Source organism: Castanea sativa, chromosome 2 (genome assembly GCF_040712315.1).
Source record: "Castanea sativa cultivar Marrone di Chiusa Pesio chromosome 2, ASM4071231v1".
NCBI lineage: Eukaryota > Viridiplantae > Streptophyta > Magnoliopsida > Fagales > Fagaceae > Castanea > Castanea sativa.
In genome coordinates, this window is record NC_134014.1 from 37,337,841 (window position 1) to 37,362,570 (window position 24,730).

General features: G+C 34.4%; 1 protein-coding gene, 4 long non-coding RNA genes and 1 pseudogene across 5 annotated transcripts; 4 read left to right on the plus strand and 2 right to left on the minus strand.

Annotated features, from left to right (window-relative positions):
- The first annotated feature begins 1,886 nt into the window (after window positions 1-1,886).
- LOC142626275 (uncharacterized) lies at window positions 1,887-4,187 on the plus strand. Its single transcript, XR_012842485.1, has 2 exons — window positions 1,887-2,279; window positions 3,865-4,187. It is a non-coding gene; the product is annotated as an uncharacterized LOC142626275 (long non-coding RNA).
- A 465-nt stretch (window positions 4,188-4,652) lies between these two features.
- Window positions 4,653-11,657, minus strand: LOC142626021 (uncharacterized). The gene is made up of 2 exons (XR_012842439.1): window positions 11,347-11,657; window positions 4,653-4,932 (listed from the first exon to the last, which is right to left on the minus strand). It is a non-coding gene; the product is annotated as an uncharacterized LOC142626021 (long non-coding RNA).
- LOC142626398 (uncharacterized) lies at window positions 6,851-8,069 on the plus strand (annotated as a pseudogene).
- On the plus strand, window positions 8,845-9,477 carry LOC142624034 (uncharacterized). Its single transcript, XR_012842263.1, has 3 exons — window positions 8,845-8,862; window positions 8,955-9,186; window positions 9,265-9,477. It is a non-coding gene; the product is annotated as an uncharacterized LOC142624034 (long non-coding RNA).
- Window positions 11,658-13,082: 1,425 nt separating the features above from the next.
- Window positions 13,083-14,912, minus strand: LOC142623471 (UDP-glycosyltransferase 91A1-like). The gene has a single exon (XM_075796896.1). The coding sequence runs from the start codon at window positions 14,725-14,727 to the stop codon at window positions 13,309-13,311; it is 1,419 nt and encodes a 472-aa protein (XP_075653011.1). The 5' UTR covers window positions 14,728-14,912; the 3' UTR covers window positions 13,083-13,308.
- A 5,078-nt stretch (window positions 14,913-19,990) lies between these two features.
- LOC142624169 (uncharacterized) lies at window positions 19,991-23,489 on the plus strand. The gene is made up of 3 exons (XR_012842295.1): window positions 19,991-20,249; window positions 21,466-21,527; window positions 22,827-23,489. It is a non-coding gene; the product is annotated as an uncharacterized LOC142624169 (long non-coding RNA).
- Window positions 23,490-24,730: the final 1,241 nt, after the last annotated feature.

Genomic DNA, 24,730 nt, shown 5'->3' on the forward strand with positions numbered 1-24,730 from the left:
ATCTAAAATGATTTAGTGAAACCTAATGCCGGTTTGGCAGCATAATTTTAATACAATTTAACACATTTTAAACAACATTACACACTTTTTCACTCACACGTATATCAAAAATACTCAAACAACATAACTCAAACTACTCTCTCAAACACCCCCATAAACTACCACTTAAAATTTATTTTGAAAATATTGTAATTATAATTTATGTCATTTCTCTTTCAAAAAAACACTTTTCTCATATAACAATATCTTTAAAATTATCACATTAATATATTTTAACTCTTTAATATTGGCAGGTACAATTACAAAATTCCAACTATCAAGGTGGCTTAGCTGTAAACCATTCGGCACAATACAACCTGTACAAGTACAATCAAAACAAAGACGTGTTGGTGTGGAAGGGAAACAAGTCTCAAACATTTTCGGTCAAATCGGCGAATGGAGTAGCACAGAGGGTGCTTAACCCGACGGATCAGTGACGGAACTATATATGGACTTAGGGGCAGTGGCCCCCAAAATTTTTCAAAATTTTTTTTAGTATATATTTTATATTATATATATATATATATATGTGTGTGTATGTATGTATGTATGCATTAATTCTAGTAATTTGTTTCAGTAAATCTGCATTTTGCCCTCTCAACAATATTATTGATCTTTTTAAAGGATATAAAAAAATTTATTGATCTAAAACCTAAGAATAAATTTCACAAGCTCAACAACAAAACAAACCATGCAAGACATAAACAAAAAATAAAATAAAATAAAAAATTCCTAAGCCAATTCTAACTAGTCTAAATGAACACCCACACACATTTGACACTACACAAGACACCCAATTTTTTTTTTTTAATCTTAACTTTCTAAATTGAGAAGTGCTACATCCACAATATTTTCACAACAAATCACATGTTGTAAGTTGTTATTGGTTATAATTTGAATCCACAACTTAAATTACTTTTTTCCCCACTTATAACAACCAATAACAACCTATCACTTCTGATTTGTTGTGAAAATGTAGTGAATATATTGTGGATATAGTATTTCTCTTCTAAATGAATGCTTACTTAGACTTTCAAAAAAAAAAATTGTTTATATTTTTGCCCCCCTTAACTCTAAGTCCTAACTCTGTCCCTGCAACGAATGGTGATCACTTTGTGGCGTCTGCAGATGAGCGTTTATGGAAGTCAACGTGGTCCCTTAACACTCTCCCAAAGGTACGGAATTTCCTATGAAGGGCATGCTCAAATATGAGCACTTCTGGTGCCACACCATTGGCCACAAGTCGCCACATGTAGCGAGTTGTGGTTGATAGAGGGGTGATGGTGGGACACTCCTCTACTAACCATAACTCACCACATAGGCGAGTTGTGGCCAATGGTGATCCCAGAATTTTTCCCCAAATATCTTGCCAACCCGAGACCACTTGTGCAAAAAAAAAGTGCAGTTGTACCCTCTGTGCAGTATGCCACCAACAAAGCGAAACAGTGTGTCACATTCTGTGGGAATGTCCTTTAGCTCGTAATGTGTGGGCCCTAGTCCAGGGAAAGATCCAGAAAAGCTGTGCTCATGCCTCAGACTTCTTCATCCTAACGTGGGCAAGCCTGTGTCTCATCAAAACAATATTTGTTACGTGCATGCCATATACTCCAAGCTATCGTTGCCCAGTGTTCCATCTCTCTACGAGGAAGTCTCTCGAGCATACTCCACGTTAGCGAAAAATATATCTTGTACCCGGCGAGAAAGTATATCCTGTTTCAGTAATACCAAGTCAGCATCTAGTTTGGTGTTTCTTCTCCAGTAAATGATTGACACTTGTCCAACAAATCCAACTCAGTTTACTCCACCAACAAAAAATGAAAACACAATCTTACCCCTGAAATGTTTTCAAAGCCCGCCACTTATTACTCTTTTAGCTCCTACAGTCCTTCTTCCTCTTTCAAAATTTTTCCCAAAATCAAACCTTGAAATTTTTTCAAACCCTTGCCACTTCCAGACTCTCTCTCCCTTTCAAATCTAATTCCCAAAATCAAATGGATTACTCCTCAGTCCTCTCTCTCCCAAGCTCCCTTCCAACCACAATTACCTCTTCCGTTCCCCTCCCCCCACCTCCGCTATGGGTTCTCACAGCCACTACCGAGCATCACCGATCCAACGAGATCGGCCTTTGTATCTTCTAAAAACTCTGAAAATCACCTTTACTCTTTTTCTAGCGTCACCTTCAGTTTGGAGAACCTACCCATTTTCTCACCACCGATTTCGACACCCAGCAACGCAAATGGGTAATTTTTCCTTTCTATCTGTTTCTTTTAAGTGCTTATTTCACATCTTCTTCTTCATTTTCTTCTTATTTCTTTGCAATTAATTACGAGTTTTTCACTTATCACAAAGACTAAAAAAAAATAAAAGGCAAAGGAACATTTGAGCGTGGAAAGGAGAAAGATAGGAATACTAGAACTTGAAACATGTTGAATATGTGATAACCTGAACAAGATATTTATTTCTGATATATATCCCAGCTTTTGTGAAACAAACAGCTGAAAAATACTCATCAGGGTATTGAAACTAATCTGTATCTCTTTGAATTTGGTATTGGTACATGGACATGATGCTTCTGTTCTGTTGGGTTTGCTGAAGGAATTCATTCCAATAAATAGTCTCTTTCTAAGAGTCTGCTCTAAGTTATTCAGTCTATCTCTTCCTTTGTCTTTTCTTAGCTTAAGTCTCTGGTTCTGTTATTATAAAATTATGAGTTCTGTGTGTTCAAGTTGTTCATTCACAATATTCTATTTTTCATTATTAGGCTAGACTAGTAATGAATTTATAAGAAAATGCTCTTGATTTAGCTGGTGACAATGATTAAAGTCAAAATCATGAGAATGTAATTTTGGGTGAATACTATGAAATTAAACTTGGAGTGCAACTGAGTTCTGAAGAAAACCCTTGTGATCTAAAAAGTACAATAAATTAAAAGTTCTACCATTTGGACAATTTGAAAATAATCTTGGAGATGGCCTTCGGATTTTACATTTTCTTTTGTTTAATTTTAACCTCACAAAGGACTTCTTTTGTTCAATATTGGCAAAATCATATTCAATTTTTTGATGGTAAAGGGAATGCTAGTTGTGGGGCCACTTGCTTCTTACTACTAATAGTATATTTTCTTTGCCTGAAACCTTGATTTAGTCATGCTGTGGTCTATTTAATTTTCTTGATCATGAACTTAAATACAATTTGATATATTAAGTCCTTTAGGAACAAAAGCAGCTCTAGCACATATTAATTTTCTTGATCATTGTTAGAATTTTCAAATCCTGGTCCTTAGTAATAATTATCTTGTTTGTGGTAGTTTGTGTTCCAGCTCTTTATTTCTGAATTTGATCTCTATAAAATTTGAATGTCATTGGTGCAAGAATGTGATGTTTTTGTTTTGTCGAGCTTGCCAAAGTAATTGATTCTATGAGATAGTGTCTTTCTAAGACCTTCCTCTAAGGTATAAGTGCTCAACAACAAAAAATTTCCAGTCTTCTCTTTTTAGTGTTAGCTTGGTTGTTATTATGAAATGATTATACCCAAAGAATGGGTATGAGATCTAGTTGAGTGTGCATGTGTTCATGGTTGGTTGAGTTATTATGGAAATTAATTATGAGAAATGCTAACGAGTGCTCTTAGGGCATTCGTTAACAATCCACTTAAGGAAAGTTTTGACATCATTTTTATGAGAAATGAAAAAAAATGTCAAAATATTTTTTTTTTTTCCTTTTTCCATAAAAATTTTCTTTAAATGGATTATTAATCAATGTTCTAAGGGCATTCGTTAGCATTTTCTAATTATAATATTTAAATTTCAAGTTGTTCGTTTGTTAGGATCATTATGGAAAGCATGCTGGTACATATGTGTGGTTGGGATGATTGCTGAGATGAGTTGCTGCCTACTGCTGAGTTATGTCCTGTGAGCTTTTGTGCTTGTGATGCTTGAGTTGATGTGCTGCGAAGCATTAGCTTATCTCTACCGTTACTTGAAAGTAATTGACTAAGTGGCTATTGTGTACTTGACTTTGTTAGGGTGATAGTCATTGTAATTGTAACAAGTTGCTATAATTGTATCAACTAGAATATTAGTTGTGTATTTTTATTGTTGTTCAGAGCAAAATTTTGCCAACTAATTGCATATTCTCAATTGAATGTTTTTTTAGTTGAATCATAATTTATTGTATTTTGGTGTTACAACGATGATTTGACCAAGCTTAAATGCTTTCTCAATTTGTTGATGTGCAATCTTATGACATTGGAAAAAGGAAATGGAAGTTTTTGAGTTTGCTTTCTGCTGAGCATAATTGTCTAAGATTGTTGGTTTCCAATAGATGATTTGGTCACTTGTCCAAGACCTTTTGTGATTGAGAAGTTAATGCTTGGACATTATGGATAAAGAACTGAAAGGTTTTAGAGAGTGAAAATGAGTGATTGTAAAATTATTATAGAGAAATCAAATAGTTTTTTTTCTTAATTGTTGCTCCCTTTGCCGCAACTACAACATCTCATTATACAAGCTGCATCCTGTAAAGAACCTAATTGGTTCTTGATGAAAGAAATGGTTCTTGGAAGGAACCAAATTCTACAAAATAGAGAGTAAGAAGATGGAAAAGTGTTTAGAATAACAAGGAAACTTAACTTATTACATTGATATTTCTTTATTTACAATGCAAGACCTTCTATACATATCATTACTAAAGCCCAACTGGGTAGCAATTTCCATTCATTGCCAAAAGATCATTACCCACATTTCTTTCCATATGATCACCATAATTCTGCATTAGGAAAATTGATCAAACAAAAAGCTGAAATGCGTAGCAAATTTTGTAAAGGATCAATGAACAACTTTCATTAATAGATGACACTTGATCAAATTAATTGATGTCGCATTGAGTATATCACCTCAAATCACACAAAATAATAAATTATAAAATGATCCTACACCACTTCTAAATAAAACAACCACTTTTTGTTTGCAAGGACCAAGAGAAGGATCCATCCCCACATGGGAGACATGAAAATGAACAAATTCATTCCTATTCACTTCCCCAGCTCAAACCTTCAAACTAGTAAAACCATTCTCATTGAAAAGAGTAAGGGAATGCCAATCCAAGTGCCCGTTTGGTTGGGCTTTTAGGACCCAAAACGCATCTTTTACATAAAGTTAGCAGTGACTGGGTGTTTGGTGAAGCCTAAACGCAACTTTTAGATAAAAGTTGCGTTTTAGGCAAAGGCAAAAACGCTGATTTCTAAAATGGTGGTCTGGAGGTCCATAAGCAAAACGCCTACCAACGTTTTCAGGTATCCGTTGAGCTGAGACCTAAAATTACCGAATCACCCTCTCATCTCATCTCTCTGCTTCACTGAAATTTCTGTGTAATTCCTCTCATCTCTTCTCTGCTCTGCCTTCTCCATGCTGCTACCGATCTCCCTGTGGTAAGTCATCTGTGACTTCTTCTTCTTCTTCCTCTTTTGCTTTCTTCTTCCTCTTCTTCTTCGTCCTCTTCTTCTTCTTCCTCTTCTGCTTTCTTAGTTTTCTCTGATCTATAATTTTTTTTTTTTAATTTTTTTTTCTTATCTGAGACAGTCTTTTTGAAGGTACGCATTTGATCAAAAAAGCACCAAGCAAGTAGTCCCTGCTACCAAAATCCACCAAGTACCAACAGTGATCCGAATATATATATATATATATATATTTTTTTTTTTTTTTAAGATCTGAAACAGGGTGTATTTGATCTAACTTTATTTGTAACTTTTTGAGTTTGTGAGGGTTTGGAGATTTAATGATGACCCATTTGGTTCTTTAGTTGATTGGGTTTTGAAATTTGTTTGTTGATTGGGTGTATTTGATCTAACTTTGTTTGTTTGTTTCGGTTCTTTAGTTGATAGTGTGTTCGGCCAAAATGAAATAAAGCCCCATTTGTTTCAGATTTTGTTTTGGATTTAGAAATTGTTGCAAATGGTTTTGAAATAAAGCCCCATTTGTTTGTTTGGCCAAAATGAAACCATATTATGATTTATTGATGTTCTTTTTTTTTTTTTATGTTTATGAAACTCTGCATGTGTCTGTGCTTAGCTTAGTGTGTCATATGTTTTGTTCATAGCCTGGAAAAAAGAGGGTTTAGGTAACAGTTTAGTCACTCTATTTTGAGTTTGTTATATTTGAGTTGGTTTGTATTGCATTTAGGGGAATTATCATTGTGAATGTGAAGTTACGTCGTGTGGGAAAAAAAATTTTAGATCTGAACAAACAAGGTTCCAGCCTCTGCCCAGCAGCAGCAGCTGCATTAGTGTAAATTGAAGTAAGAACAACCCAGCAGCTGCATCACTTGGTTTTTTTTTCATTAAAACACCATACATCAATGTAAATGTAAGAAGTAAGAACAACTTTTCATGAGTAATTAAATAAACTCAATGTTAATTGAAGTTTATATAGTGCTCTCATTGTAGCCATATAGTGCTCTCATTGAAGTTTATATAGTGCTCTCATCACGTTGCCGCCGGGCATGACCTATCAAGAAGAAGCGCAGCCAGCAGCTCATCACTGCCGTCACGGGTGTGCCGGGCATGCCCAAAGAAGTTAAAGAACTCGCTTCATCACTCGCTCGCTAAATGCACTGCATAATATACTTCATATATTCTCTAGGAATGCACTGCATAATAAAAAAATATGAACTAGTTACTTGAGCAAATTGACACATATTTAATTATTTTCACTCATTTACGTGTAAACTTATTTTTTATGTTATTGATTGTGCGTTTTTTGCATTTTTTACAATCTCCTATTTTTTGCATTTCTTATGGTTGGTTAACTTTATAGATGGGAAAAAATACCACTTCCAACCCCGAGGTAAAAAAGGCTAGAGCAGATTGGGATATTAATCCAACGTGGACAACTACTTTTTGTAACCTTTGTGTGGAACAAATTCAAGCTGGGAATAGAACAAAAGGTGCTGCCTTTAGTACCAAAGGTTGGTTCAATTTGGTGACCAAATTTTGTGAGGAGACCGGTCAAAACTATGATAAGGACCAATTAAAAAGTAGGTGGGATGTATTAAAAGGTGATTGGAGAGTGTGGGAAAAATTGAGGAATCTTGACACAGGTTTAGGTTGGGATGCAGTGAAGGGAACGATTGCCGCTCCTGATTGTTGGTGGAACATGAAGTTGAAGGTGAGTTGAGAATTTTATTAATATGTAGTTAGTTGGAGATATTTTTTTTTTTTTTTTTTATTCTTATATGAGTGAAATTACAATTACATTTTGTAGGAATTACACAAAGCTAAAAAATTCCGAGAGAAAGGTCCACAGAATCTAGAACAACTTGAGATAATGTTTAGGGATGTTGCAGCAACTGGGGTAGCTGCATGGACCCCTTCTTCAGGTACATTACCTCCAACAATGCCAACAGAGGGCGCTAGTGATTCAGATGGTAGCTCTGAATTTAAGGATAACCAATGTGACATGAGTTTAGACATTGGTAGTTTGCAGCAAGGACATACTAGTCAATCACGTAGTTCAGGACAAAAGCGAGCTAGTGAATCAATACCCTCACAGAAGAAAAAGAAGAAGATAGGAGGAGCTGCAATGTTGGACAATCGTATTAGTGAGTTAATAATTGTATGTTAGAATAGGTCTGAAGGTACTTCTCGACAGTCACCAAGTTCAATTGATAATGTAATGGCGATTGTGAGAGCACTTCCTGGAGTGGATTTTGCGTTTGTGGTTGAAGCTTCCATTATCTTACTAAAAAAGTCACGTAAGGAGATGTTCCTAACTTTCAAGAACCCAGAGTCACAACTGCAGTGGCTACAAACAATGATTTATAAGCAGCAGAAGTGACTAACCTGATGTGGTATTAACTATGTTGTATTAGCTTTAAACTAAGTTAGCTATGTTGTATGAACTATGTTGTATTTGCTATGTTGTATTAACTTTAAACTAAGTTATGTGATATTTAGTATTAGCTTTGGACTAATATATGTGTAATGCAAACATATTTGAAATTTTCATTACAGTGTTATGTACTTGATGTTGTGAATTGTCTTGGTATGTTGTGAATTGTCTTGATTGAATATCTATTATTTTGTTGTGTAGCTGAAACCAATATGGATGATTATAATGGTACTCATGAGAGCGGCCATTTTATGGAACTATTAATGGATGGGGATTACAGAAATTATTGTGATGATCATGATGGTAGTGATTATAACAATGTTGACAATAATAATGATGGTGCGGACAATAATAATGATGGTGATAACAATGATAGTGATGATGATGATGATGATGATGATGAAAGTAGTGACAGTGATGATGACAGTGACAGTGATTCTGACAGTGATGATAGTAATGACAATTCTAACGAGGAGTTTTACCAGCTTGTGACAGTTACCTGTGAAGCAGTTGTGACATATTTCAATAAGTACATTAATAAGACTCCTTGTTATGATTCTGAACAAATGGGGTGGGATTGGCTGAGACGCTGTATGGAAGCTAATGAGACTTTGTGTTACAATATGTTTAGAATGAGAAAGGAGGTGTTTCATAATTTGTGTCAAGTTTTACGTGACTTTGGACTTCAACATTCAAGGAATATAAGGTTAGAAGAGTTAGTGGCAATCTGTTTAGTGATACTTGGTCATGGAACATGTAACCGAATGGTTCAAGAATTATTTTAGCATTCGGGTGAAACCATAAGTAGACATTTTGAGAAGATGATCACTATGTTAGGTGCTCGCTTTGCAGAAGCATATGTAAAGCCTTCGGATCCAACTTTTAGTGAAGTTCCAACCAAAATATAAGACCATCCAATTTATTGGCCACATTTCAAAGTATGTGTACTATTGCATATTTGAATAAGTGTTATTGTCTATAAGATAATACAATGCATGTGGAACTGAAAACTATTAATGTTTTTTATTAGGATTGCATCGGTGCGATTGATGGCACACATGTGATAGCGATTGTACCTACTGAGAAGTCCATTCCATACTTTGGAAGAAAGGAATATCCAACCCAAAATGTGATGGCTGCATGTGACTTTGATATGTTATTCACATTTGTTTTGCCTGGATGGGAAGGTGCAGCACACGACACCCACATTTTTCTTGATACTATTCGTACACAAAGTAACAACTTTTCGCACCCACCACCAGGTTTGTAATTGGTTAATCAATTGTTCATTATAATGACATATTGTGTGTGTGTTAATACAATTGAATTTCTTTGTTTAGGGAAATATTATGTAGTTGATTTTGGATACCCAATGATGCAAGGCTATTTGGCACCATACAAAGGGATATCATACCATCTTCAGGACTTTCGAAAGAGAGGTGGAGGCCCTAGAACTAGACATGAAAAATTTAATCATGCTCACTCATCTCTTCGATGTGTGATTGAGCGCACTTTTGGTGTGTGAAAGAATAAATGGAAAATTATTAGAAACATGCCATCTTTTCCATTCCATATCCAAATACTTATTGTATCTGCTACTATGGCTCTTCATAATTTTGTTAGACTAAATGATAGGGATGATAGGGAGTTCATAAATGCCAATGAAGATTCAATTTCTAAAAGAGAACGTAATAGTGAATCATGTAGCAGTTATGAGCAGAACTCAGGATCTTTAATAGATCCTGCAATGGTGGTTCTTCGTGATTCCATTGCAAATTTTATTTGGGGGTAATAATTAGTAGTTGTTTTTTTTTTTTTTTTTTTTTGTATAATATCATTTAGTACAATTTATATTTGGGTTATTGGTATGTATTTTATATCTTTTTACATTTTTATATAGCACAATTTAAACTTGGATTATTGGTGTATATTTTATCATCTTTTTACATTTTCATTTTGTGCTTCATGATGATGAAAATTATTTAGATTTAATTAATATTAATAAGAAGTCATTAATAGTAATAACAAATAATTATGCCACTAAAAAAGAATAATTGCCCAAACATTATTAAAATAATACCAATAATATAAATTTATTATTATTATTATTATTTAGTAAGTATATGAAGTAGTGGAAATATAAGTATTTAAATAAACTCCCTTATATATACATTGTCCTTTACGTAATTTATCCCTCAAACCGCAACTTTTATAGCTTTTAGCCAAACACCACCTTTTTCAAAAGACTTTTAACAGCTTTTACCAAACACTCAGCTTTTTGAAAAATCACTTTTTCATTATGCACTTTTTCAAAACTTAACTTTTTCATTATGCACTTTTTTAAAAAGCCCAACCAAACTCACCCCAAATCACATGGAAAACAAAAACAATATTTCATTCTCAACTTACTCCATAATTCAATATCTTTATATATATATATATATATATATAAAATTCTTATTCAAAAAATAGGAACATCACGGTCCAAGAACACAATGTATCCAAGACACTTCTAAGTATAACCCAATGTATCCTAAACAAAGAAAACACCAGAGACCATAGATTTTGTGCATAGTGGCAATGAAGGAGCAGATGGACAATATCTATCTCACCACCATCACAACCCTCCATCGGTTCCTATATGCCCCGCCACTATTTCCTCCACTGCCACCACTACAATAATCCATCATCTCTCTGTTACCAAGTATCTCTTCACCTCATCTCTCTATTTTAACTAAAGTAAATGCATTACTATTCCAATTCCAATTCCACTACCAGTGGTATACTAAACAATTACAACAACAAAAAACCACTACAAAGTATCAAAGTTTGAAACTTTCAAGTAAACCAGCATATAATACAAACTTAGATACATATAAAAGAAACAACCTTTAAAATGAATAGCTAAAAAAAGCAATCTTGCCCTAACAATTTAATGACTGAAACTCAAGCACACCCACCAAATACTTGTAATCAACTAATAAACAAAGAAACTTTATGTTTCTACACATGAAACTACAACAAAAACATAACTTTAATCTAACCCAAAATAACATCTTTTGAAAAAAGTAACCCCTTACGCTCTATTAAATATTTTATAAACAAAGGAGTCATCATCTTTAGTTGAGACATTTTATCAAACATATACAAGTGAATCTCACTTCCAAACGAATGTGTAAGGAATATAATTATAAAAGCTAAAACTAGTGAGAACGTAGAAATACGTCCATAAAAGAAAGTGGAAAATTAGGAATGCAATGTTAAAAATCAGACACGCATGTTATCACGTTGGCATCCCTGTGATTGTTCAAGATTCCTTTTCTATACACAAATGTGCACCTGTAATTTCAGAGAAAAAAGAATTATAAATGAAATATGTTAAAAATGAAACCAAAAGGCAAAAGAAAATTAGAGAACAAAACCTTCTTGCATGTCTGGTGTTGGAGAAAGTATATCCTGTTTACAAATGCCGATCTCTTTGGATCGGTGATGCTCGGCAGTGGCTGTGAGAACCCACAACGGAGGTGGGGGTGGGGGGGAATGGAAGAGGCAGTTGTGGTTGGAAGGGAGCTTGGGCGAGAGAGAGAGAGAGGACTGAGAAGTAATCCATCTGATTTTTTGAGAATTAGATTTGAAAGAGAGAGAGTCTGGAAGTGGCAGGTGTTTGAAAAAATTTCAAAGTTTGATTTTGGGAATAAATTTGAAAGAGGAAGAAGGATTGGGAATAAGTGGCGGGTTTTGAAAACATTTCAGGGCAAGATTGTCTTTTCATTTTTTGTTGGTGGAGTAAATTGAGTTGGATTTGTTGGATAGGTGTCAATTATTTATTGAAAAAGAAACACCAAATCAGATGCTGACTTGGTATTACTGGAAAAGGATATACTTTCCCCTCGCCCAGAGTTTATCCTTCGTGGGGCCACAACTCTTCTGCATGAATGCCAAACCCTTGTTGCTAATCAACAAACACGTTAAGCTGCATTGGGCTTTTAATATTGTTTTTGTGTTTACTTTGGCCTGCGGCTTTTAATATTGCATTTATGCTTCCTTTGTCCGGTGGCTTTTATTGTTGTATTTGTGATTCCTTTGTCTTGTGGCTAGGCTTGAGCTAGTGAGGTTAGGCCTGTGCTAGTGAGGCTGTAGGACCCCTTTTTTATATTGTTGTACTTTTTGTTCATTTTAATATACCGATTCTACCTTTTCACTAGAAAAAAAAAAAAAAAAAAGTCCAATCCAATCCCATTAAAAGAAAAAAAAAAAGAGAGTCCAATCCAACTATAAAGTGGCTTAGCTGTAAACCATTTTGACCGTTACTTTTAATCTAACGGCTAGTAACTATGTTGGGTTCTTCAAAGTTCACACCAAACCTTAAACCCTACATTATTGTCTTCTTTTCTATTTTGCTTTCCCCTTCTGCCTCCCCCTCTCTCTCCCTCCTTTGTCATCCTCTTTTTTACAATTTTCAAACAAATAGAAGTCGCTCTTTCACAATTTTCCAATAAACAAAAAAGAATCATATGCATATGCAGAAGCCAGAAGCAGATTTGTAGTCTCTCTTCCACAGTTATCTATTCTTCTTTGTTTTTTTTTTTGTTTCCTGGGAAGATCTGATGTTGGGAGATTCATTCGGCAATCTTTTGTAATTTTTTTAAGGACCGTCAGACCCGTGCCCGGTTTTGAAACCAGGCGGTTTGACCGCGGTTCAGAAGGTTGACTAAAAAATTAAAATTTTCAGTTTTGGTGGTTTAAAAAACCGGAGTGGTAAACGGTTTCTGGTTACCATGGTTCGACCGACCGGTCCGATCTGAATTTCAAAACCATACCTAAAAGACAAACACCACGTAAATGATCAAACTAACCACAAAGCCCAAGACTGGTACTGTTTGTTAGAACTGTATCATAATTTTACATTTTTTACTACGAAAACCAAATTACTTGTTAGAAGCTTTGGAGTTATATTCAATTTCCTGATTTCTTTTCTAACATTTTCCTCCATTGCTCATGTATGATTGGTTGGAGTGGAAAAATGTCATGAATTGGTTTCTTTTTTTTTTGAACAATGAACCAAAAACTAACATGCATGGTTATTAGAACGTATGAAATGCCTAGATTTTTTATATTTTTCAAACTAATATTTGAAACCAAACACAAATTTTTCACAAGATCCACAATTTTTTTTTTTTTAATTTAAAATAAACGAAGACAACTTTATTTAAACAGAAAAGCAATAAGCTACAAGGAAGCTTAACCATAATCCCTCGAAGCTGGTACCTTAACAAACCCATCTTTAATGAAGCAAAGTGCTGAGGAAAAAAAAAAAAAGAAGCAAAGAAAAGTACTAACGATTTCCAGATGTTGTTGGCTACAGGTATATAGCTAGGATTTAATCAACTGCAAATGTTTTCAGATGGCAATTTGGAGAGACGTTGATGGGTTTTCAGGTAATCAAGGAAACTTTCCAAGTATAGATCCTGACTCTGCCTGTCTCCAAACAGACCCTTCATCTCCTTAGCCTTGTCCCTGTATAGCTTACCTCCTTCCTCTACCATCACCAGCCTTAATGACTTAGCCACCGAGTCCCTTGTAAATGAACCATCCTGCTCGTTTCTCGGTATCAAATACCCAATATGTTTCTCTTCCAAAACCTTAGCATTAATCCCTTGGTCTGAATAGAAAGTCAACAATATGAGAGCTCTCCCAAACTGAAGTGCTTCCACCACTGAGGTCCACCCAGAGTGAGTGAAAAATCCACCAATGGAGTCATGAGCTAAAATCTTGAGCTGAGGTACCCAATTCGTACAAACCACCCCTTGTCCTTTGGTTCGCTCCTCGAACCCCTCTGGTAACTTGATCAACTCAGAATCAGCTGTCCCACGTCGAGTTCTTAGTACAAAGAAGAAGGGTAACTTGGACTGTTCCAAACCAAGAGCTATCTCAGTGAGTTCCTCTTGACTTGGCTTTGCCTCGCTCCCAAATGCTACGTACACTACTGAACCTTTGGCTTGCTTGTCCAGCCACTCTTTCATCCACAACCATGTGTCGGTTTCGTCCTCGCTGTTGAGCACTATAGTGGGAAGTTGACCAATTGGGAGAATCGGTTTCCTGTGAAGATCCTCAAGAAGACATAGCCACTCTGGCTCGAGCTCCATGCAGCTTCTCACAACCACTATGTCGCAACCATCAAGTACTTCCATGAAACGGGAAAAAACAGACACGTTTGACTCGTCGACCTCTGTGCACTCGAAGACTTTCATAATCTCGAAGAACCGATACGCCACCGTGGTTGGGAATGGGACCCACTTGGGGGGCACTGTATAATCCTCGGGGTTCTTGCGGTCGCCGAAAAGGGCTTTCGACCCTATGAAGCTCAGTAAGGCAGCGATGAATATACTGAAGAAAGCGTTTGGGATGCCTAGTTCACGAGCTATTCTTGGTAACCAATAAGGAGCAAAGTCGTAAAGAAGCCAATCTGGCTCTGAGTCTTTTAGGAACAGAGCCACAGAGTCTTGGAGAGCATCGTATGCCTTTGTGAGGTACGGGACCTTGTTTGTAGGGACATCAATGGTGGCCTCGGCATCTTCTGGGAGGTTGTCCACGTGGGGTAATGGAAGCTTCACCAAATCTATGAGGGAAGCCAAATTGGGCGGGAGTTTGGGGAGGCGATCAATGTTTCGAGGGGTGGATATGAAGGAGATGCGGTGACCCTTTTGAGCTATGAGCTTGGCGAGCTCTAGGTAGGGGATCATATGCCCAAAGGCTAGCCATGGGAACATGGCTATGTGAAGCTTTTTCTCGTTGCTGGTCATGGAATCGGAAGCTCAAGGCAAGGCACTGCGATGGAATCCTCCAAGGTTGTTGGATAGCTGAATGAAGAAGAAGAAGAAGAAGAAGGTGATTAAATAATACTCCAGCATATTTTGACGTATGATTGCACTTGATGTCAGGTGTGGCAGTGGACAGCTTATTTTGATGTTTGATTACACGTGATGTCTGGTGTGGTGGGGTTGGTGTTGGGATTGAGATAAGGGTCCGTGCCGATTGAAGATATTGATGAAAATTAAAAACGGTGGTAAAATAATTTTTAAATATATAAATAGTATTGTGAGATTTATTTTTGATAAAAAAATTATTGAAAAGTAAAGTTTATAGGTTCTGAGAATAGTACACAAGACCCACTGATGGGCTGAAAAATTTACTATTGCAGCTACTGTTCGTGCGCAATGCATAAACAGTAGTCTTTGTCCTTTAAAAGCTGAAAAGCTATCACCAAAAAAAAAAAAAAAGCTGAAACATGAACATGGGAAACGTAAACGCAATAATTTGTATCGACGTTTACGTTTCAGCTTTTTTTTTTTTTTTTTTGTAGCTTTTTAGCTTTTAAGGGACAAAGGCTACTATGCATGAACAGTAGCCGTAATAGTGGACTTTTCAGCCTATGAGTAGGTCCCGTGCACTGTTCACGGAACCCACAAACTTCACTTTTCAACAACATTTTCATTAAAAATGAGTCTTATGGTACTATTCATACATTTAAAAATTATTTTGTTATAATATTTTCAGTTTTCAATTTTCAATTTTCAGTAATAAGTTCTATCCAAATGAACCCTATGTATTGGTATTACACATGATGTAATTGTTTTTAATAGTTGAGATTGATAGTAATAAAAAGTAACTTTCAATCTCAAACATTGATTAAAAAAAGTCAAAAAAATTTATAACTATCAATCTCAACCAATGATAAAAAAATAAATTAATAAAAAATTATGAGAAGTAAAAACTATAAGTTGAAAAAGTAAAAAGTAAAAAAAAAAAAAAAATTATGAGACAAATGAGGTGAATTGCACCGGATCCTAATCCTTGAAATTCTTTAGCAGAAATCACTTTTTCGTCCCTATATTTTCAATCAATTCTCACTTTAGTCCCAGCATTTTATTTTTACCAGATTTAGTCCCTATCTTGAAAAACGCTTCCCGGTTTGGTCTCTGCCGTTACTCATTTAACAGAATTATCCTACGTGGCAAACGGTCCAACAGTAAATGCTGATGTGTCCATTAAAATAATATTAAAAAAATTATTTACATTTTTAAAAATGCCACATCAGCAATTTAATTTTTTTTTTTAAAACCACATTAGATAAAAATAATATAAAAATTTATAACCTAATTATTTTTTAAAAAAAGAAAAGAAATTAGTTAAATTATTTTTTTTCTTTTTTTTGGAAAAACATGAAGAACTCAGCCCAGAAAATGTGTTCTTCCCCAACTAAGCTTGCTCGGAACTTTTTAACCAATAGAAAAAACCCAACCGACCCATGAACCATGAACCCCACCACCACGAACTCCACCACCAAAACTGCCACATCGACCCATCCCAACCACCACAAGCTGACCCACCAAATCCACAGCAACCCATGGCCTGATCAAGAGCCCACCACCACCACAACAACCCACAACCCAATCAGAACCCATCCCAACCGCCACGAACTGACCCACCACACCCACAACAACCCACCACCACTGTGACCAAAACCCATCAAGGAAAGCCCAAGCGTGACCCACACAGCCTAACCCACGACGTGACCCACCATTTTCAAGACCCACGACATGATCTACCTTGACAAGACCCATGGAGTGAGTTTCATTTGAGATGAGAGAGAGTCAGTCTGGTTTGATCTTGAGAGATCGAAGGGCGGAGGGTGAGGGTGAGAGATCAGAGGGCGAGGGTTGAGATTGGACATGGAGAGTGAGGGCTTGAGATCGAAGATGGAGGGTGAGGGCTTGAGAGTGACAGATAGATGGTGAGGGCTTGAGATCGGAGAGATGGAGGGTGAGGGCAAGCTTAGTTGGGGAAGAACACATTTTTCTAGGCAAGCTGAGTTCTTCATGTTTTTCCAAAAAACAGAAAAAAAAAATTTTAATTTAACTAATTTCTTTCTTTTTTTAAAAAATAATTAGGTTAGAAATTTTTGTATTATTTTTATCTAATGTGGCTTTTAAAAAAAATTAAATTGCTGATGTGGCATTTTTAAAATTGTAAATAATTTTTTTAATATTATTTTAATAGATACGTCAGCATTTACTGTTAGACCGTTTGCCACATAGGATAATTCTGTTAAATGAGTAATAGCAGGGACCAAACTGAGAAGCGTTTTTTAGGATAGGGACTAAATCCGGTAAAAATGAAATGTAGGGACTAAAGTGAGAATTGACTAAAAATGCAGGGATGAAAAAGTGATTTCCGCCAATTCTTTAACTTTGGGTTTTTACTTTTTGCAGAAAAAACATAAAGGTGGTTGTTATATGAAAGTTAGCTGGCTCTGACAAGGGTCAAAAAATACGCCTAATTTAACTACATAATAATTATTCTTATAAAATTAAAAATAAGATTAAAATTGTAATTTAAACAAATTAAAAAAATATCAGAGAAACTTTTTTCTTAAAAAGTAGCACACTTTCTTTCTAAACATGTCTCACGTACATTTGATACAATTTTTTTCTTAAAAGCTATCACACACTAAACCTAACAATTTGCTCCATTTCAAATCCTAAATTTTAATTTTATAAAAAATCATTTCCTGTATAACTTCACTAACAATAGATAAATTCAAATTGAAAATTTATATTAAACTCAAATAAAAAAAATAAAAAAAAAAATCTCATCACACGAGGCTAGTATTTATATTCAGGTAATAGTTCTCCCACAAATTATATGTGGAACATGAAAATGAATTAATATATATGCAAACCACGTGTGTGTGTGTGTGTGTGTGTGTGTGTATTGCTGAATACCACATGCATATATGATCACCGTTAGGACATATGTGAATTATGTTAGGAATATATGTCAATATTTTATGTAATTGGCTAATTCTTTGATAAAACGCGTTTTACTTGTAATTGGGTAAATCTAGGATATGTTTAATACTTCAAGAAACAAGGTTTCAAGTTCAAGTGTTAAAATCATACAAGTCTGTCCAAGAATTAAGTGAAGAAGTGTCGTTCATTAAAGCTTGACAGCTAGTATCTATCGAGGCTTAAAAAAATGTTTCAACTCGAGGCTCAACAACTATTCAATAAATAGGGTATCTGTTGAGATTTATGAAAAATAGATTTCAAGTTCTGATTTTCATCCAATCCGTAAATTTATGTTTGAGCTTTCTTTTCTTACAACCCTAAACATATATAAGGATTATTTTAAGGGCCGTCACAGAAAGCACAATTGCACAAGTGTGAAGCAAAGTGTTGTTCATGCAAATTGTGACCAGAAATTTAGTTTGCCCTAGTTCATCACGAAGAAGCTGTTGTGTTTGTACACTGTAGGGTTTTGTGACCAAGCAACTTCGTGATTTTCATCATGTGATGAATTGAAGAATTTTGCAGCCAACATCATTTTCAAGTTGGTGATTAAGTCGCGTATTGGGATCCGCGCATCTTTTTGTTAGTCACGTTCTAGGAGCCGTGCAATATAAGGAGAGATTGTCACTATAGAACAAGTTCAATTGGGTATTGGGGTAAGGGTTCAACTATAGGTTGGTATAAAGTATTAAGATTCCTTTACTTGTAACTGCTTATTGTGATAATAGTAAATTCTCGGGAGTGGTGACCTTAACATCATTCGGTGGGGTTTTTACCTCGGACGTTTTTTCCCATTCATAAACAAATCATCGTGTCAACTTTATTTTTCGCTGCATTATATTTTAGTTGGTGATTTATTTGTGCTGCCACGTACATTGCATGCTAATTTGATTAATTAATAAATTTAGGTAATTAATCAATTAATTCATCACAAGGGATTAATAAATTTTTGGCCTATCAATCACTACAATTTTGGCATATGATTATAATTTTTATTTTAAAAAATAAAATGTTTTTAGTCAAAATATCTCTCTCCCTCTCTCTCTCTCTCTATCTCTCTCAATAGTGCAAAGACAAGAAGCCAACATCGACTTTACCACCAATCATACATTGTTGGTCTTTGATTTAAACATTGCGTCGTTACTGCTCATAAAGATGGATTAAGATCATGTATTACACCCGATGCAATTCCTTTAAATGGTTGAGATTGATAGTTGCAAAAAGCAATGTTATGAATACCGTTTTGGACTCGTTTCAGTTTGTCCAGTAGAATGGAATATTTCGGTGTACTATTTCAAGGTGTTTTGGGGTTCCTAATATATATATATATATATATATATATATATATATATATATATATATATATATATATATTGTGGGGATGATGATCCCACGTCTAAGTAAATCGATGATCAAGGTTATTTCCAATGACGCACATCGAACCTTGGGGACGAGCACCAGTTATGTGAGGTGCATAAGTTAAAATATCAAAAATGAGAGAAAGCAGACTTGGCCCGGAATACGAGAAAGATGAAGAAAGAAATGTGTAGAAGCCATCCCTTTCGCATTAAATACAAGACAACCACTACTCTGGTCACATTAATGAGGAAGTGACCATGAATAGTGATGTCACAGCTAAGAATGCAGGGTAAAGCTTGCTAGTCTGCTCTGGATGGGACAAAAAATAACACCCCGACTCCACTTTATAGTTAAACTATGTGTTTGAGTGGTTAATTATTATTTTTAAGCCGTTTTCTTTCTATGATTACTTTCTTTCTATAATTAATAGAAAAGTATTTAATAAAAATATTATTTTATAATGTCATTGAATAAGAATTGTAAAGATTATAAATAATTGAAATGGCTATTTGTATTTTATACACACACACACACATAGTATGTACAAACTATATTAAGCGGTTTAAGTTATTAGATACATAGTTGGTGTTTTAATTAGGTGTGATGCATGAGATGTTATAGTAGAAATTCCACCTACACATGCAACCAATTAAAATTAAAGACATGTAAGGCCAAAGCATCATGCATGTTGACACATGTTATCCCCTTAAACCCCAAAGACCAAGACTTGGCCGGTCATGCAATGAACAAGCTCCACCTAATCTCTTCTTTGACTTTTTCAAAGCAACTAGAACATCCAAGAAGCTATTGCCCTCTCTATTCCTATGGGTCCAAGTAAATCAGAATTTTTCTCACCTCACTTCACTCTCTTTTCTCTTAAGGAAAGAGCTAGAAGCTCTCTTGAGTCTCTTTTCTCAAACCCACGGGTCCACCCATCCAAAGAAAGATAAGTTCCATCTCATTTATTCTTCATACTCTCTCAAAGAAACTAGAAGACTAAAAAACTCTCTCAAGCTCTCTGCCTCTCATACTTTCGGGTCCAGCCACTAGGAAAGGGAAATCATTTCATGCAAGAGTGAATCTGCTTCTATTTTCCCTCAAGAACCAAAAACTTGGTAAGGGTTTTAGCTACTCCCATCTTAGAATCCATGATTTCTTCAAGGAATTTTTAGTAATGGTATTTGTGGTTTGTAAAATTAGGAAATCATGAATTTGTGAATCTATATATATGTGCTGTTTGAAGAAGCTTTGAAACTATGTTGGTGATTTGCTGAAGGTAAATTAGGGTTTTTACTAATTAATGATGGTATATGATTAAGGAAGTAAGATAAAGTTAGGGTGAGTACTTTTGATGTTATTGCTAGGATTTTTGTTGTATTTAATTTTACTATAAATGGTTAAATGACTGTATATAAGTGTTTTCTAACATGCCTAATGAGTGTATAAAAATCTCCATATGATAATAAGACTATTTGCAATCATTTTATAATTTTACAAGAAAATGTTTCAAAACTGTCACTATGACAGGTTTGGTGTTTACAATAGGAAAAATCTGGATTAAATCATATTCTATGAATTATGATGCTAGGAGTAATTCTTATGAATTATAAGACACATATAGTTGTAATGGAAGTGGTCTCACAGAATTTTGATCAATATAAAAATAATGGTTTAATTTCTAAGTTGCATGAAATTATGTCAGGACAGATTTGAGCATGCTGTCTTGTATGATTTTTAGTAAATCATGGTTTTATGATTTGGCTCCAAAAATGATATGTAATCTCCTAGACATCCATAGGAATGGCTCTGTAAAATTTCATGAGGATTGGATGTGTTTTAGATAGCCCATTTGTATTTTGCAAATGAGACATATATTGCTGAAATGAGCAGTAAACAATAAATGATAACTCTGACTTTGAGGATTTAATTCTAAAGTTAGGGTGAATGTTTTGAGCTATAATTTAATATGCTTATCTTTTGATATGTCTAGATCATAGATAAATTTTGCATAACTTGGTTCAAGGTTTAGTGCTCAAATGAGGGGTTTTAAACTACTCAACTGTTGTTTTTATATGAAGCTATTTTGTTCATGTTGTAGTTCGCGTGCACCATTACTTCCAATCTCAAACACATTCTGGATATGAACATTAAAATAATGGTTTCTATATGATTTGGTATATCATGTTGTTTGATGACTATATCTTGTGTTTGGGGGAACCTCGTTGAGGTGAGATTATGATTTCCTTGATTTTAAGATATAGGTTTTGAGATGAATGTGTAAGTTTATGATAAGGAATAATTGATAGTAATAAGTTTTAATATTTGGTTTAGGTGTTACCAGCCCTCAGGTCTGAGCTCCTTCAACTTTAGGCTCTTTGTTCCTCTGCTTTCAGGTAATGGATAAGTTATATGAGCATTCGGTAAGTCATGAGGTTATTTTAAAGTGTAATATGCATTAAAGGGTTTTTGATTAGAGATATGACATATAATCATGTTTCAGACAAAGATATGTTCGTGAGCTTTCGAAACCTATTTTATATGATTTAAGCATATTGATGCTATTACTAATTTCACAAACATGATGTTTAAAGAAAACAATGGAAAAGCTTTTATTATAAAATGTTATGCAAACTTTGAATTTCAGTATGATGCATAAGTATGAAATGTTTTCGGATTATGTCCTTTGATGATCTAAACTTAGCCAGTATGGGTTTAATTACTAGCTTTCCATGGAAAATGTTATCTGATTGGCCATTAAAAGTGGGACTGGCTCTACTGTACCTGCCCTTGTTGGTTACGACCAACTCGTGGAGGATGCCAACCTACCCCCATGGTTGAAGATATGTATTATGATATGATCTCGGGAATACTTGGCATTGTGAGGAATGTTGGATGCCTAGCATAGTGGTGTTTAAAGCCTCCCAAATAAGTACAGACTTATCATAAATGGACTAACCAATATGTTATTTATGAATAGCTATATTATGTTATTGATCATGAGAGAATGATTTTGTTTAAAAGCATTGTGAAAAGTTAAAAGCTCTCATGATATGAATAATCTAATGAAAAGAAAAGTTCTTCTTTAAAAATAAGAGTTTTTGAAGTTCTATTGTACTTTAAAGATAAAACTTCTGATGAAAGTATAAGTTTATGTGAAAAAGTTATCAGATATCTGTTCTTTATGAAATGTTAGGTTTTATGACTGTTAAAGTTATAATATTTTAGGAGAAGAAGTTTATAAAGAAAAGTCTTCTTATTCGTCACGATGTTTCTAGTTGAAGACAAAGTTACCAATTATCAAATTTAAGTTAAAATGATTATTTTGTAATGTGAATATATATATATATATATGTGTGTGTGTGTGTGTGTGTGTGTGTGTGTGTGTGTGTGTGTGTGTGTGTGTTTGATTTTAAACAATCAATATTATATTTGGTGACTTTGTAAGAAATGAAAGAAATTCAATCCGAAAGGTTTTCGTAATATTATTCTGTTAAGAAAAGGGAGAACAATTAGCTTCCTACGAAAAGCGTATAAGTTATTATTATAAATAGTATAAAATACTATGCATGAAAAGATGTTATCCTATCTGAACATTTATAAAATGAAATGATTTGATTTACATGCATTCTTATTAAATTCTTATGTATCTTACCCTTACTGAGCTGTGGAGCTCATCCCTTCCACTCTTTCAGTCAACAGGTTTTATTTTGTAGCAGAGGGAGCCTTAGTTGAGTTTTGGAAGGAGCTGGATTTAGTTCTAATGTATAGATCCCAAATTAGCAATTTGATGTTTAAATTTGTAGTATTGTGTATTTTAGGATCTAATGAAAGTTGTGTACCTTAAGGTATTAAGAGATGTATTATGTGAAAGTATGGATATTGATTAACTGGTGGGTTTCGTTATCGGTTAAAGTAAAATGTAAATGCTCTAAATATAAAGTGAAAAGTTATATCAAAAAGTAAAGAAATGAAAAGAAAGAGGAAAGCTTTTGTAAAAAGATTTAGTTGGTTCTTGTTAATACCAGGTTTAGGCTTGATATTAACATGTCGGTCATGCTCTAAATTCTGAAGTACAGGTTTGGGTCATGACACAAGAGTTCTAGGAGTGCAATTTCAGCCCTCCAAGTGTAAGATTCAGATGAGTTGTAGCTGGATATAAAAGCAAGAGGAAGCTCCAGACGCGGGGGGAGGCAAGAGAGAGAGAGAGAGAGAGAAAAGAATCTATTCATCTGTAACCAGAACCTCGGACTAGACCCGAGGTCCAACACTTGTATTTTTTAACCAATTCTTAAACTGTGAAGTAACAGAAGAAGCATTCTTTTAAATTCAGTCCTATGACATAAACTTTCTTTGTTCGCGCATTGGATATCATAATTAGATTTGACTTCCCATCTCTAAACAAATTTGTTGTGATAGAAAAGCAGTAAAGTCTTCATTTAAGCCAAAAAGTTAATTGGCTGCTTTTTCGCCATTACATACATACATACATATATATATATATATATATATACAACATAAAATTATCAATTAAAAGAAAAGACACCATTTAATTGTATAAAACTATACATCAAACACAAATCTACAAATCAGAAAGTGTCAAACAACATTTTTTTAAAAATTACCCAAAATCAAAATCATTACACAAATCATAGATACCACAAATCAAAATCCAAAATCAAATGTATACCATTTCTTTTAAAAAGATATATATATATACACACACACTATTATTTATTACATATATATATATATATCAGTTTAATATCAATTAATAGAATATCTTATATATTTTATAGTCAAAATATATTTAAAATAAAATAAAATAGTATAATAAGGTATAGTGCCTGGAGAGTAAAATGAATGATAACTTGACAAGTTCTTAGGCTTTTAATTTTTTAGAGAAAGAGAAAACAAATATAAAAAATAGAACATTGCTGATTGTTGCATAAGGCAGAGAGTAAAGAAAAGACAAATGAGAAAGAAGTAAAGAAGAGGCACTAAAGGAGAGGAAGAGTAAAAAGTAAAGTAGTAGTATCTAAACCACCGTGCACCCTTGGTGCGGTGGTTACTCCACAAGTATGAATGCTTGTGGGGTGTGAGGGACAAGAGTTGGGGTTCAAGTCTCCAAAAGGGAGTTTCACACACATATATACTTAGATTATGCTAGAATAGAAATTATATATTTTATATATATATATATATATAAGTAGTACCTGACAGTATGACGTGGACGGGAGAAACAAGTAAAAGAGTAAACAAAGTTAAAAAAAGTAAATTGATAGTGTTACATTGTTTTGCTCAAGTTTTGGCTGGAATTGGCTGAAACAATCCGGAATGGTTGGAATGCACCGAAATTCATTGGAATTGAAGCAGAGGTAAAACAAGGGGGTTTAGTGTGTGTTTGGATACCAATAAAAAATTAAAATTATTTTACTGTTCAGCTTATTTTTAATACTATTTATGGACTCTACTGTACTTTTTGGTACTATTCATAGGCCTTGCTGTACTATTTCAATTAACTTTTACTTTTATTTACAATACTTTCAGCAATAAATTTTCAGTTTCAGCAAAATAAGCGGTATCCAAACAAACCCTT